Source organism: Lissotriton vulgaris, chromosome 5 (assembly GCF_964263255.1).
Source record: "Lissotriton vulgaris chromosome 5, aLisVul1.2, whole genome shotgun sequence".
NCBI classification, from domain to species: Eukaryota; Metazoa; Chordata; class Amphibia; order Caudata; family Salamandridae; genus Lissotriton; species Lissotriton vulgaris.
In genome coordinates this window covers 1,308,472,626-1,308,487,007 of record NC_141693.1, presented here as the reverse complement: position 1 = coordinate 1,308,487,007, position 14,382 = coordinate 1,308,472,626, and the positions used below count along the sequence as shown (strand labels likewise).

Below are 14,382 nucleotides of genomic sequence, written 5' to 3'. Positions count from 1 at the left end.
AATCTTGGAATAAAGAATGGAATGTACAAGTGCATAATGTAAAATACAAGGAACTCTGTAGCCAGAGTAGCAGTATGAGACCAGATATAGTGTCTGTATAAAAAGCCCGGCAGAACGTAAAGCATGCAGTGGAAATAGCAGGTTGTAACTTGAATTCCTACTAGGCACAGCCTTTGTCCACTGGGGCTTCAGACCGGAGTTACACCTAAATGACCATGTCCATCTAGGGCTAATGGTGCTATAGGGGGTCGCAGGTTCAATCTGTTCCTGGGCCTCGTGATAATAATTTATATATTTATTATTGAAACCCAGTCGGTATTTTGCTGCAGTACCTATTGTAGATTAGTTATACAATATGTTAGTTAAGTATTGAATTTGGGGTAAGTGTCACCTGGCCACATGTCTTGATGGTTACTTTGAGTCAAGCTGGTTTTTCAGCCAACACCGTTAGGCTGTCTGGGACCTGTAGTTTTATTTTCCCATTGAAGGCATAGACTTGCGAATCCTAGTGTGTGTAAAATACTTAGATCCCAGCATGCTTAGCGTTGTGGGCTGAGTAACCAGGAATCACTCCGTTACCTTTATAACTTTGAGCTGATTGACAACTTTGTAAGTAGGAAGGGGTCTTAAGAGCTCCCCTTACATAGTATGGGCTTTATGTTTTTTTTTGCGTTTACTGCAGTATACCTTTAGATGGCGGTTTGTCTTTACGCTCGTGAGTCGTTTGTTAGTAAATCCATCTACTAACCCCAGCGTCACCGGAGATCAGTTTATTCTCAGTGCACCAGGGACTTTACCCAGGCGGTGCTTACATTGACCCTTAATTTGTTCGTGGGTGGCTAATGATAGAAGTCAGCAGACCATAAAGGAGGGGTATCTGGTGGTAATGTTTACTTGATGGTTCAGGCCAGTAACCATTCTGTGTCATTAGAGGATGTTTTGTGTTTTCCCTGTAAGAGCAATCTCCGAGACCCTGTAGGGCTCGGTAACTAGGAGAGAATGAGCGCGTGACCTGCCCGCGTGGGACATGAAAGGCAGCCTGTGTGCGTGGTCTTGTGGCTGTTCACGGATTGACCCATGACTTGTGTGCTCATTCCCAGATCAAACGATACTCCTGCAGCCCCTCCCAAGAACGGAGACGCCTCCTCCCGGGAAGAGCGGCCTTGTGGACGCCGAGGACAGTGCGGGACCTGGGCCCATGAGGAGCCGTCTCTGGCACTCGGAGACCCACTGGAGGCCGCGCTCCCCGGCGCCATGAGTAACACCACCACCCCAGCCGCGGGGGAGGCTGCTGGGGACTCCATGGGCGGCTTCATCCTGGTGCCATTCTTCCTCTTCACCGTCGTCGGCGTCGTCGTGGCCGTGGTAAGAGCCCTCTGCGGGGTCTGGGTGTGGTGTAGGGCAGACTCTTCGTTCCAGAAACAAAAGTCCTGAGTTGAAGCTGTCACAGCAGAAGCCGACACTAGTTCCCATAGGACACCAGTGACCACCTCACCTGGGGCGGGGGTTGGCATTCCGGGGACAGAGCCTGGATCTGCCTGCCCAACTCTCCTCGAGACAGGACTGGGTGACCAGGAGGGGAGGTGCCCCCACCCCCTTCGCCTGAGGGTCCTGGTGATGTGGTGAAGGGTGGTGGGTCAGACAGACCATACCTCTCCGTGTGGGGCACGGGAAGTGGGTGGATGGCATCACTGCAGGAGGTAGATGTGGGAAAGAGGGGCAGGGAAAACTTGTGCATGGTGTTCAGCAGCACCCCCTTATGGTGAGATCTAAGAACCGCTTTCACAACTTCCTCAGAGTAATGAGGGGGGCTCATCTCTTTTTAGCGGTAGTGGAGGGAGGGACCTTTTCCCATGATGTTGCCACTTGGAAATGGAGTTAGTGTGCTGGTTTCACCCTAGCATCCATGGAGAGGACACCTATTGCTGGTGTGTAGAACTGTCGGTCGGGGTAGGAATCCTGACTTATATTGACTCAATATACCATGCTGATTGTTTACCCCAAGAAGGGCAATACCCTTGTGCCCCCAACGCAGAAGCAGTTTGAACAGGGTAGGGTAAGCTATTTAAAGTAGCATTAAACATATAATGTCAATGCTGTCTATTGCTTCTCATTAATACGGTCAACCGAATTAGAGATTTTTAGTGACCATCACAAAAAGAGGCATGGGTCAGCGAGCACGTGATCCACCCCCTCAGTGGTGTGCAGGCCTGGCCAAGGCTAAAGAGGTCTAAAATAATAACTTAAATAAAATACTGTGATGGCTTCTAAAAATATGTAATTCGGAACTCTCTGTATTCATGATAAGCAATAGGCCACATTGAGACTCAAGGTTATAATACTTTATATTGCTTGGACTACCCTCTCCAAACTATTGCTGGTGTGAGTGGGGGCATGGTAGGGATGCTGCGGGCAGGTGTCTGCCTCTGGAGAGATGATGCAGATGGTTTGATTATTAGTAAATATGACGGGGCACTCTTGTTGTTTAGATCCGGCCTCTTTATCCTGTGGTAAAGACTGTTTTGCCATGTGTCATTTTTTAACTATTTTATTTGTTTTTTTTACAGTTCATGTATGTCCAGAAGAGGAAAAGGTGAGCTAATTTCTCATTGGGTGAGAAGGCGGCTAACTTAATTGACCAGCTCCTATTACTAGTTGTAGTGGAATGGAAAAGTGTGAGCTGCAGGGTACAGAATGAGGGAAGATGAGTAACAGATTGTGTAGGGGGTGAAAGGATCTGAGTAACATTTTGAAGGCTGAAGGAAAAGAACTGTGGGTAGAGGGGAAGAACAATGATCATTACTCTGCACGATCTTCTGCTGTTCCTGACTTCCATTACCACCGAGATCTTAAGAAACCTGAGAATTGACTTTCAACCCCCCTTTGTATCCCTACAGCCCTTCTTTCACAGTGTGCTCGGGAAATAACCTTGAACACCAGGCGTAATCCATTTGCGATCTAGCCTGGATTCCAGTGCAGTGCGCTGCACTGTTAACCTGCAGCGCCTTGGGCCTAGTGTGCAGTAGCGCGCACCGTTCCCTCTGCATCTCCCAGTTGTGTAAACGTGCGCTGCTGCAAATACCAGTGCACCGTCTCCTGCTTTGAAGTGTAGCTCACAATGAACGGCAGGGCCCATTGCTCTCCAGGGCACCTTTAGACCTGACCCTTAGCACCCCTGATTCGTCGGTGAATCTAATGTTAAGCACCCAGGCCAGCACAGTGATCTAGACTGCGGCACCCCAGTGTACTTCCGCTGCTACCAGTCAAGTGCACCTGCCCTGCACCACTACTGCCACCCCAGTCCGCCTCGGACTGAACGTGCAGCGTCTCGTACTGTTTTGTCAGAGCAGCCTGTGACACTCTCCTTTGGTTTGCCTCAGGGTGGATCGGTTGCGGCACCACCTGCTACCAGTGTACAGTTATGACCCCGCAGAGGAGCTCCAAGAGGCGGAGCAGGAGCTCTTGGTGGACACCGAGGAGACAAAGGTGAGATATAATAAAGCACTCTAATACTAACTAAGCACAGTGGAGAGAGAAGATCACTACACTCTGGGTTGGCATTGTTTGCCCATTTGCACCCCCTGGTGGACGGGACTGGGAATTCAACCAAATCACAGCTGCTAAGTTTTTCGCCGTGACGTCTCTGTGTGCTAGCGCCATGTTTTCAGCGTGTTAGGTGGAGCCCAGCAGCTTTGTCCATGCAATGGTAGGCATTTCAGAAGTAACCAGCATCTGTGTAATGAACTGCCGCTCTCCTGGATTTCTTATGCACCGTAACAAAACCTAGTTTCCTCTTCTAACATACTCGTTCTATGATGCCATAATTAACAACATACAAATCAATTGTTTGAACGTTTTTTATTATATTATTGCCAGTGGTCGAAGTGGGGGAAAAAAAGCAGGGGAACTGTGTGTGGAGAATTACGGGGCGGGAATAACCGAAGATTGGATCAGTGGGCGGAGTCAGGGGTGTGGCTAGAAATAGCAAAACATTCCAATTTGTAGTACGTTTAGCATTTCACTGACCAGTTACAGCTTATAACGTTATTTAATTGAAACAATGGATAAACCTGTTTATTTTAGGTTTAATGCAGGAAAAAGCAAGCACTCCTAGAGAATGCAGGTTTATGTAAAGCGTGCAACATATGCAAATCAGTCTTGATCCTGCGCCCAATGGGAGCAGTCCAGCCCCAACTGCCAGGCCAGGTCCTCCCTGGACTGGAAACTAGCATCTTGGGACCGGTTTCGGGCTTTCAGCCCTCATCAGCCAAGGTAGCTTGATTCCAGTGGCATGGAGAGCACGAGACCCACGTCTGGGCATACCCGTCCCACTTGTGGTGACATAAGCAAAAAGAACAACTGATGGACAGAATGCAGAACAATGTCATACATTCACCCCAGTACAGAGATCTGGACCTAAATCCATTGTTTTTTGCTCACCATGCCATTCCAGTTTGGACCCAGCCTTATGCAAATCATCCTTGATCCTGCACCCAATGGGACCAGTCCAGCCCAACCTGCCAGGTCATTTCATAATTTCATGAGGCTTTATTTGGTTCAAATAGATGACCATAAAAGCACATACAACAACATGATAAAAATAAAATAATAAATACAGTTAATACATAATTCATAATCATCACATCAGATACGGTGTAGTTATTTATGTTAAAAAGGCATATCTAATCAATTAACCAGAAAAACAATTATATTTCTAAAAAATCATGCTTTTCCTAGCATTGATGCACCAATTTAAAAACGTTGCAGTATAAAAACAGATGTCAGCTGATTCCAAATTAAAAATTAAGTTCATAGCATGTGCAACTGTTCGTACTCCGTACTTAATAAACATAGGTTTCAGGAAAGCAATACGAAAGTAAGTGTTCAGTTTGCAGAACAACAGAAAATGTACAGTGCTTTGGGTGGATACATTATCACACATACAGGGCCCAGTCAGATGATTCTTGATATTAGGATGGGCCACCAGACAGTGAGCCATTCCGAATCAGAGTCTGGTTAATACAAATTTGTGGGAATACCTAGTCACCATGGTTAAATAGAAAGGAAAACCTATAACAGTGGTATATTTGTTGTAGAAAATGACGGTAGACAAAGATCCGGCTGCAATTGCCCGCTTTCTCCCCATAAATGTCAGGAAGATAGTTTTCCTTTCAGATTTAGAGATCATAGATGCAGCACCAGGATCATCTAAAAGATTGAGGTTAAAAATGGCCGAAAAACAGCCAACGACATATTTTAGCCAGGGAATGTTTTGATAATTATCCAGGCGTAAGCAATCTTCAACGATAGATCTATTAAATTGCTTTTCATCCTCCAGCCAAATAAACCGCCAAGTCATCAAAGGCCTAAGGCCTAATAGATCAGTTAAGTGATTGACTGCAAGCTCTCGATGGATTAACTCAGTCGAGGCTGACTTGGGCAAACAGAGTAGCCTTTTTAAAAATAGATTTTCCTCCAGTTGTAAATCAGAGGCGCTACTGTGACCCCAAACTCCTGCCCCATACAGAGCTATTGTAGCACATCTAGCCTGGTAAATTTTTAACATATCCCTTGAACGACGATCCCCTATCTTAGCGGCAAATCTGTAAATAACGTGGGCATTTTTTGCCATTTTATTTCGGATATTAGTAAATTCATTTTTCCATTTCCTGTCGTTAGAAAAAGTAATACCTAGGTAACAACATTTTTCCACCTGTTGCACCTTCTCTCTATCTATGAAAAATGTCTTTAAAACTCTAGCTTTAGCTCCACAGGTCATTGTGTATGTCTTCCCTTTATTGATTACCAGCTTTCTTTCTTTAATGAAGGAAGAAAAACAGTCCATTAATCGCTGTAGTCCTACCGGAGTTCTTGATAATAAAACAGCGTCATCGGCGTATAAAAGCACAGGTACACCGTTGATCTGAGGGGCATCAGCATTAACTTTTTTTAAAATGACATCAATTTCATTAATGAATAAAATAAATAAAAGGGGAGCCAAAACGCAGCCCTGTCTAATTCCTCTTCTGACACTAAATTTTTGGGTGCATTCTCCTCTAGTACCGAAGCGCACACTGGTTTTCAGCTTCTCGTATAACCTGGCCAGGAAAAAAATTATACCTTTCGGGTGTGCCTAGTTTCAGCAGCGTAGGCCACAGTGGTGCATGGTCCACCATATCGAAAGCACTACTCAGGTCTGCAAAGCAGAGATACATTGAACCTTGTCTGGCTTCGGTATACTTCCCGATCAATAGGTCAAGATTGACACATTGATCGAGCGTACCGCGACCCTTTCTGAATCCAAACTGACTATCAGCTAGTATTCCATTCTGCTCAACCCAATCCTCCAATCTTACGAGCATGACTCTACTCATCACCTTGACAGAAGAGTCAAGGAGAGAGATTGGGCAATAAATCTTTGCGTCAGACCTCGTACCCTTTTTATAAATTGGTACTATAATTGATTCACCCCAGGTTGCAGGTGGCTTGGTACACACAGCTGCATTAAAAACAGTAGTAAGAAGAGGTCCCCATACTTCTGGTGCTGCCTTATAAACATCTATTCTATAGGGACTCCGTCAGGGCCCTGGGCTTTCCCTCCTTTACTGTTACGTATTCCGCATTAAACCTCCTGGACTGAAATGTCAAGCGGCAAGACTGCCCACTGATTCTGATCGTTCACTAAAGGTCTATTGGTATCAAAAATATAAGAGAAATGGGCAATCCACCCTTCACTCGATACATTAGATGTTAACTCTAGAGTTTTGTCTTCTTTTAGGAAGGGGGAATTAACAGTGGCCCAAAATAGGGTACAGTTTGAGAGTTCTGCCGCTTGGTTCAAAGATTCCCAAGCCAATTGCTGTAATTCACGTTTCCTCAATTTGAGCTCACGCTTATACTCCATTCTCAAATTAATTATTACATTTTTGTCCTTGGGCTTGTCTCCTAATGCCTGCTTGAGTTTAGTTAATGCGGCAGTGCATTGATGGTTGAACCAACCCGGTCCACTAATACATCGTCTGTTATTACGTCCAGTAAATTTGGCATGAATAGCTTTGTTGATTACGTTAAAAAGTAGTAGTACTCTTTCAAGGTCAAATCTATTTTCTAAAATATAAATAATATTCGGCAGGCTCTCCTTGATTATAGAACTAGATAGTTCGTCGGCCTTTCCCCCTACCCATCTTAGCCTAACCCCATTGTTCCTATGAGGTTCTACATCAGTAATTGTATTACCTACAGCAACCGAACTACCTTCCCAAAAACTGGTATTCATGATAATTTGATTATGATCGCTTAGTGTAGTAGCTTATATTTGCGGGGGGGGGGGGCACAATAAGGGATTATATTTGATGAACGATCACATGGTCAATGACAGAAGTGGCATGCCAGTTTTTGAAAGTAGGAATTGCCAGTCCATTATCGTCTTTACAGCACTCCATTATTTCCAGACCATAACAGGCCATAAGCTTATGCAGTTCTTCGCCAGAACCACTGTGTCCAAAATGCAGAATATAAAACCCCGCATTATTGGTAACCCCACATACCTTCTGTGCTGACATTTCACATAGTCCAATATTAAAATCCCCCACCCAGATAAAATCAAATACAACATTGGCTTCCTGGCACAGATTGTCAATAGTTGTGGCCAAATCTATCACTAATTTAGTCCTAGTGCCATCAAAAACATTGTTGTAATAATTGATCAACAGAATATTATGCTCTTTACCCTCTGTTAGCCATAGGATCTGTACAAGATCATTTACAGATATATACTTTTTAACCAGGATAGGGCGTGAGATAGTTACAAGTGTAAGGAGACCCCTTTTGGGTCTACCTGGTCCCCCTCACATTGCTAGCAAGTTGTAGGACACAAATCCATCATAATTAACTTCAGTCGTACTCCACGTCTCCTGAAAACATATGATATCCTAGGCATTGATGAAATCTGTCCAACCCGGGTCTTTCTCCATAGACTTCAGTCCCGCCACATTCCAACAAATCATTTTTGTGTCTTTTGTCATAATACAATCAGTGTTATACACCAGGCTAGCGTTTCTCACGCCACACTCTGTCCGAATTACTTTAAGTCCCCACGTACGGTTACAACACTGTCACCCAACTCCAGATCGATATCTGAACTAGTTATAGACTCTGGCGCCGTACAGACTATAGATTCCTGGGCCACTCTATTGCCCTTTTCAGACCGCCATAAGAGAATTAATAGGCTCCTGGAACCGAGATTTCCCTGTCTGCTCGGGTCAATCGTTGGCATCCATAGAATTTTTAGAATCTGAAATCGATTTTGCATCACAAGATCTGGGTGTGGCCTTTGCACAGCCGGCCAGGGTTTACCTCTTCAACCATCGTTGGGGGGGGGGATACCTAGTGGACTATAGAAAAACCCAAGTGAACGAGCACACACATTGCCATCAGTTATTGGTAGAGATGCCGCCCTCAGTAGTACGGTGGCTGCGTGTTGAGGATGCTTAAAATTGATTATAATACAGTCACCCCTAAAACTTTTCCTGGAGCTCCCAATCCAGTGCACCCTTCTGGACGTCAAAACCTGGTCAGCAAAAGAAGTTGGGAAGCCACAGTATCTGTGCAGCCAGGAAACCGTTTTCGTTTTAAGAGTTTCATGTGATTCTTGGTATTTGCCCTGCTCAACTGGGGGGACATTAGTTAAAACTACCACGTATGGGGCACATTCAGGAGGAAGATTAGTAGTGCGCCTATATCCTACCTCGGTCCAGTGTTCGTTACCGTCGGCTTTAATTACAGCCTGACTATTATTACTGGCTAGAGGCGCAGGAGTTAGAGGATTGCCACTACCAGTTATCACTGGGGCCTACGTCACTCTGAGGGGCAACATTTTCACAACTGCTTGGTGGTAATGTCGTTTGGCTACCCACTGATTCTACCGAATTCTTAAGTAGTCCCCCTAGTCTATTGACTTCAGCAGTTAACTGCTCCATTTTAATCATGAGGGGTTTAACAATGCCCTTAATCTTAGAGTCAAAAATACTCACTAGACTGTTAATTAGTTAGGCATTCAGACTAACAGCATCGTCGTTAGCCATGGTGCTATCATCCTTATTCATACTATTAGGAGGGGTTACTGCTCTTTTCCTGGTTGTCCGTGGCACTCCCCGTTTAATCTGACCTTTTTTGCATGCCCTCACCACTCTAGGGACTGGGGTAGGTAGGTGCTGAGATGCAGTATCAATAAAATCGTCCAAGTCAACCAGATTAGGGATGTCCTGCTCAGATGTATCTTTAGCAGAAACCTCAAGATCATTGCTGTGGTTACTTTCACCCAGTACTAATGAAACCGGCCCTGTTTCCATGTTGGTTTGTATGGGAGGGCTAACTATGCCCAAGGACTGCCGCCTCTCATTATTAATTTTACTGACAACCTTCACCAGATAGTTGTCTATGGTGTGAGGTGCCTGGGTAACTTTTAGTTTAGACATCACACGCTATTTAAAAGTACCAATATTAAGCTTCTTAGATTTCACACAGAAATGAAAAGACAAATATATCACACCACCGATTGGTATAGTCTCAGGTTAAAATAAAATAATCAATTCACACATCAAATATTTCCAGTTTACGGGAGTCAGGGTCACTGGCCAAGCCCAGTCCCTGACTGTCGCAGACTGTCCCGCCCTTGTCCCGGGCTTCTCCCGCGCGTGTCTCGCGCTGCAAGAGTCGCTCCGTTCACTTATGCGCCTCCGGGCGCGCTGTTGGCGTGACGCGGTCGCAGCGCTTCTCCCTCGTGCTGCTGGGAGTGGTAGTCCGGAAGCCGTTCCCTAACGGCGTGACCAGCAACAGAGATGTCAGAGCCGTTCCTCTCACGGCGTGTCCGCTGATTTGTGCTGCCCCCCAAATCAAGTCCAAAGTACAAGCGACAAGCAGGCAAAGGACTCTGGATAATGAAGTCCGTAACTTGCCCTGAAGCACCTGAACAGACGGAGAAACCACCTGCAGCCCGTGAATAATAGGTAACTGAAGTCCAAAAGAGGAAACTTCCAGGGGGAGAGGAATTCACCAGGTGTGATTGCAGCTGCCAAGACCAAAAACAGTATCTTCCTTAGACCGGAATCCGTGAGCCCCTGAGGCAGAAACCAGCGAAGGCAACCAAATGATTTCACGAGCCGGACCAAGCCGCTGTCTTTTCACCGGAGCAGACACCGATCAGCCATAGCTCTTCAGCCCGTCAGAATGAGGGCCCCATACAGCTCTGCCGAAGGATAAGAAACCACAGCAGCCCCCGCCGAGTTCACACGCCGAACTGAGGCAAAGTTCGTAGGCAGAGCAAAACTCAGCACGGAGGTATCAGGAATGCCAGCCGCTAGCAGCCGCCATCCACGAGGGGGAGGAGGAGTCAGCTCAGTTTCAAGGAATCAAATGGGGTTTAATGCAGGAAAAAGCAAATACTCATAGAGAATGCAGGTTTATGTAAAGCGTGCAACATATGCAAATCAGTCTTGATCCTGCGCCCAATGGGAGCAGTCCAGCCCAAACTGCCAGACCAGGTCCTCCCTGGACTGGAAACAAGCATCTTGGGAGCGGTTTCGGGCTTTCAGCCCTCATAAGCCAGGATAGCTTGATTCCAGTGGCATGGAGAGCACGAGACCCACGTCTGGGCATACCCGTCCCACTTGTGGTGACATAAGCAAAAAGAACAACTGATGGACATAATTATTATTATTATTAATATTCTGAGTTTTGTATAGCGCCTGGTTACCAATAGGCATCCCAGCGCTTACCAGAACATAACACTACTAAAGAATGAAGGGATTAAACGGAGAACAAAAAAGTTTTTAAAAGTTTACGGAACCGAAGAAGACTAGCTTCCGAGCGCAGTTGTAGGGGCAATGAGTTCCACAAGGAGGCCACATTTATTGAAAACCTTCTGCCACCCGTTCTTGCCTTTTTCACCCTGCCAACCTGGAGGAGATGTTGATGGTCAGAGCGAAGAGAACGAGGGGCCTTGTAAGGCTGGACCATCTCCTCCAGAATAGGTGGGCCTACCCCGTGCAGAACTTTGTGGGCGATACACAGTGACTTGAATTTCACCCTGTCCCTCACAGGGAGCCAGTGCAGTGCCCTCAACGCCGGGCGAGCAGATTGACGCCTGGGGAGACCCGTCAAAAGCCTGGCCGCCGCGTTCTGCACTTGCTGCAGTTTGTTCAGGGTAGATTCGGGTGCGCCCAGGAATAACGCATTGCTGAAATCCAGCCGCGAGATGATAAGTCCCTGGATGAGAAGCCTACGGGTGGCCACTGGGAGCAGAGGCAGAATCTTCTGGGCTGCGCGGAGCAGGCCAAAGCACACGCCAGCAGTCTTTTTGGCATGAGTTTTAAATGCAGAACAATGTCATACATTCACCCCAGTACAGAGATCTGGACCTAAATCCATTGTTTTTTGCTCGCCATTCCAGTTTGGACCCAGCCATATGCAAATCAGTCTTGATCCTGCACCCAATGGGACCAGTCCAGCCCAAACTGCCAGGTCATATGTATTCAAATGTCCTTTCATTCGAGAAGTGAACACAAAGCAGTACCCACTGAACTATGCACATAAAATATTGCTCTTCGATATGCATGGTACATGTTGTTTGCAGCAGGCATATTACCCTCTGCGCTACCTTAGATGAGTAAAACAGCCACTAGACAAAACACACTCCCATCTCTATCCAGCAGGTACATTGATCACCAAAGTTATCTTGGCACTTGTATTATTGACCAAAACCTGCTGAATATACAAAGAACTTTGCTGTGTTTCTAAAACTCCTGCACTTGTACAAAACCGGTCCCCCAAACTAAACTGGCCCCTACCCTTCCAGTAGCCCTGGGAAACGCCTGATGCCTGGAACGGCCAGTCCTGCATAGTTACCTTCTTCAACGCAATACTGTAGATATGTATACTTATTAGATATAAACATCATGGATCACTGTTGATGTAAGATACAGATTCTTCCTGTATAACCTTTGAATTGGGTTCCTGCCTGAATGATGCACATGAGCATGTTTGGTACACAAAAGAAGGTATCTGGGTAGACCTCTGAGGTAAGCACATTAATGTTATTCATAAGGACCCTCGCACAGGACCACTTACCCTTTTGATCTTCCTGTACAATTCCTGCCTGTGCTTAACTATGCATAATCTTTTGGCAGATGTTTTAAAGTTTGCACCTTAAACATAATTTTTCTAACCAGCAATATAATGTTTTTTAACTTCTAGCCAATTTTGTGAATTTTTTAGGGCCATGCCGAACAGAACAGAAGTAAAGGCAGAATGCATTCATGGCATCTGCAGTCCTGTGACTGTGAGTTGAAGAGAAGTTGTATTGTGCAGAGATGGGTTTGGGTCCAGGCCGGGGAAACTTCCAGCCGAACCCTTACTGAGGCAGAGGTTCCTGTGTTGCGCCACAGGCTAAGCTCTCCTCTTGCTGGTTCAGAGACACGCTTGCCAATAGTGGATTGGAAGCAGCGGGACCCAGATGGTGCTTTGTCAAGGCAGAGGATCACTCAGCTCTTTAGAATAGGAGCCGTGTGTTCTGCCTCTTCATGGCCTTTCTACTAGTCCCAGATTTGGGAGCACTGTCTAATCCCAAGTCTCTTGTGTTATTCAATGTGTTTCCAGTTTAGGACGCACAGTTACTCAGTTCAGTGTAGTCCGTTTGTTAAAATAAACTAGTTTGTTTGCCTGTAGATAGAAGGGAAGGAAGAGGAGGTTGTGGGCACTCCAGACTAGGGTGGCCAACTGGCATGGGTGCAAATTCAGGATGGTGAGTGTAAGAGTTCAGGACAAGGGGTAAACATTCAGGACAAAAATTTGGGGCAACAGGTATGCTTTGCAAACACATCAGTAGATGTCATGCAATAGTATATAAATAAATAGGCAAGGAACATAAGTACAAGTCACTTTCTCCTGCCCTGTCACTTTCTCCTGCCCGGTCACTTCTCCTACCCTGTCACCGCTGCTTCCCTGTCATTTCTGCTGCCCCGTCACTGCTCCTGCCCGTTCACTGCTCCTTTCCTGTCTCCTCTCCTGTCCCGGTCGCCTCTTCTTTCCCATCACTGCTCCTGCCCAGTTCACTCTGTGTACAACATTGACAAATTACACAAGGTGGCAAGTTTCACACAGTACTCTGCTTGGGGAAAGCTCTGTAATCACTAACTAGGATTTTTTTTTTATTTTTATTATTTTGAGTTTTATATAGCGCTGGCTAGACCCGGAGGTATCAGAGCGCTTTACATAAGGTTCCACAAAATTACATCAGTTACAAATTACATCAGTTACAAGAAAACATTTCAAGAGAGTCCGTTATCAGAAGTATCTAGGACGGCATGAATCACATACTTGCCTGCGTCTCGTCAGCAATGATTCGTCTGAGCAAGAGGGGTCCTAAGGTTTTCCATGACATCCAGTAAGATTCCAATGGCCATGTCCCAGAGAACATGTGTGTAGCGACCTTATAAACAAACAACATTGACTGATATCAATGCCTGGCTAGCAGAAGATAACATGTTTTCGGAGAGCTGCTTTCATCTCAGACTCCCAATTCACCCAGTCCAGAGAAGTTGTAGGGAATGAAATACGATTCTTCTTGCTGACTGAAGCCTCTCCTCTGGAATAGTATGTTTAGTGAAAAAAAAAAAATCAGGCTTGTCAGTAACTGGTCTGTGATGCCTGGACACCACAGGCCACAAGCCTTAATAGGCTCCAGACTGGACTATGCCAACGTCCTATATTTAGGGCTTCCGGACTATCTTGTTCAGCGGCTGCAGGTGGTGCAGAACTCTGCGGCTCGCGCCATCTTCGGCCTTCATAGGCGAGCTAGAGCATCAGGGTTAGTGCAGTCGCTTCACTGGCTGCCCATCCGGAAGTTGATCATGTTTAAAGCTCTGACTCTGACTCACAAAGCACTTTTTGGCTCGGGAGCAAGGTACCTACAGCGAAGGCTCGCCTTTTATCGCCCGGCTCGATCTCTTCGGTCGGAATCTCTGTTCTTGGCCGTGGTCCCTCGAGTGAGGAAGGCCCGCACCGGGGGTCGCTCCTTTGGTCTTGGGGCCCCTCAGTTGTGGAACACCTTACCTCTGGCCTTGCGGCGTACTCCCAATCTGTCCTGTTTAGGAAGAGCCTCAAGACCTGGCTTTTTAACCTTTAGGACCTCTTTCCTTTCCTTATCTGTCTCTGTTTTATGGTGTTATGTTTTTTTCACACTGAGCAGCCTATATAAAGCGCCAGGACACTCTCACTGAGTAGCCGTGCGCCTATACAAATAAAATTATAACATAACATACCACCTCCCTATCTATCTGTGAGCAGAAACAGGGCTTTCACCAAGTGCCTATCAAAAACATCCCC

At 46.0% G+C, this 14,382-nt stretch overlaps 1 protein-coding gene across 1 annotated transcript in view; it reads left to right on the top strand.

The window, feature by feature from the left end:
- The window catches only part of SMIM29 (small integral membrane protein 29), a 40,953-nt gene that overhangs the window by 1,308 nt on the left and 25,263 nt on the right, over positions 1 to 14,382 (top strand). The window contains exons 2-4 of the mRNA XM_086923197.1: positions 1,101 to 1,365; positions 2,568 to 2,593; positions 3,381 to 3,486. Coding sequence (XP_086779323.1) covers positions 1,255 to 1,365; positions 2,568 to 2,593; positions 3,381 to 3,486 — 243 coding nt within the window. The 5' untranslated portion in view covers positions 1,101 to 1,254. The remainder of the gene's footprint in view (positions 1 to 1,100; positions 1,366 to 2,567; positions 2,594 to 3,380; positions 3,487 to 14,382) is intronic.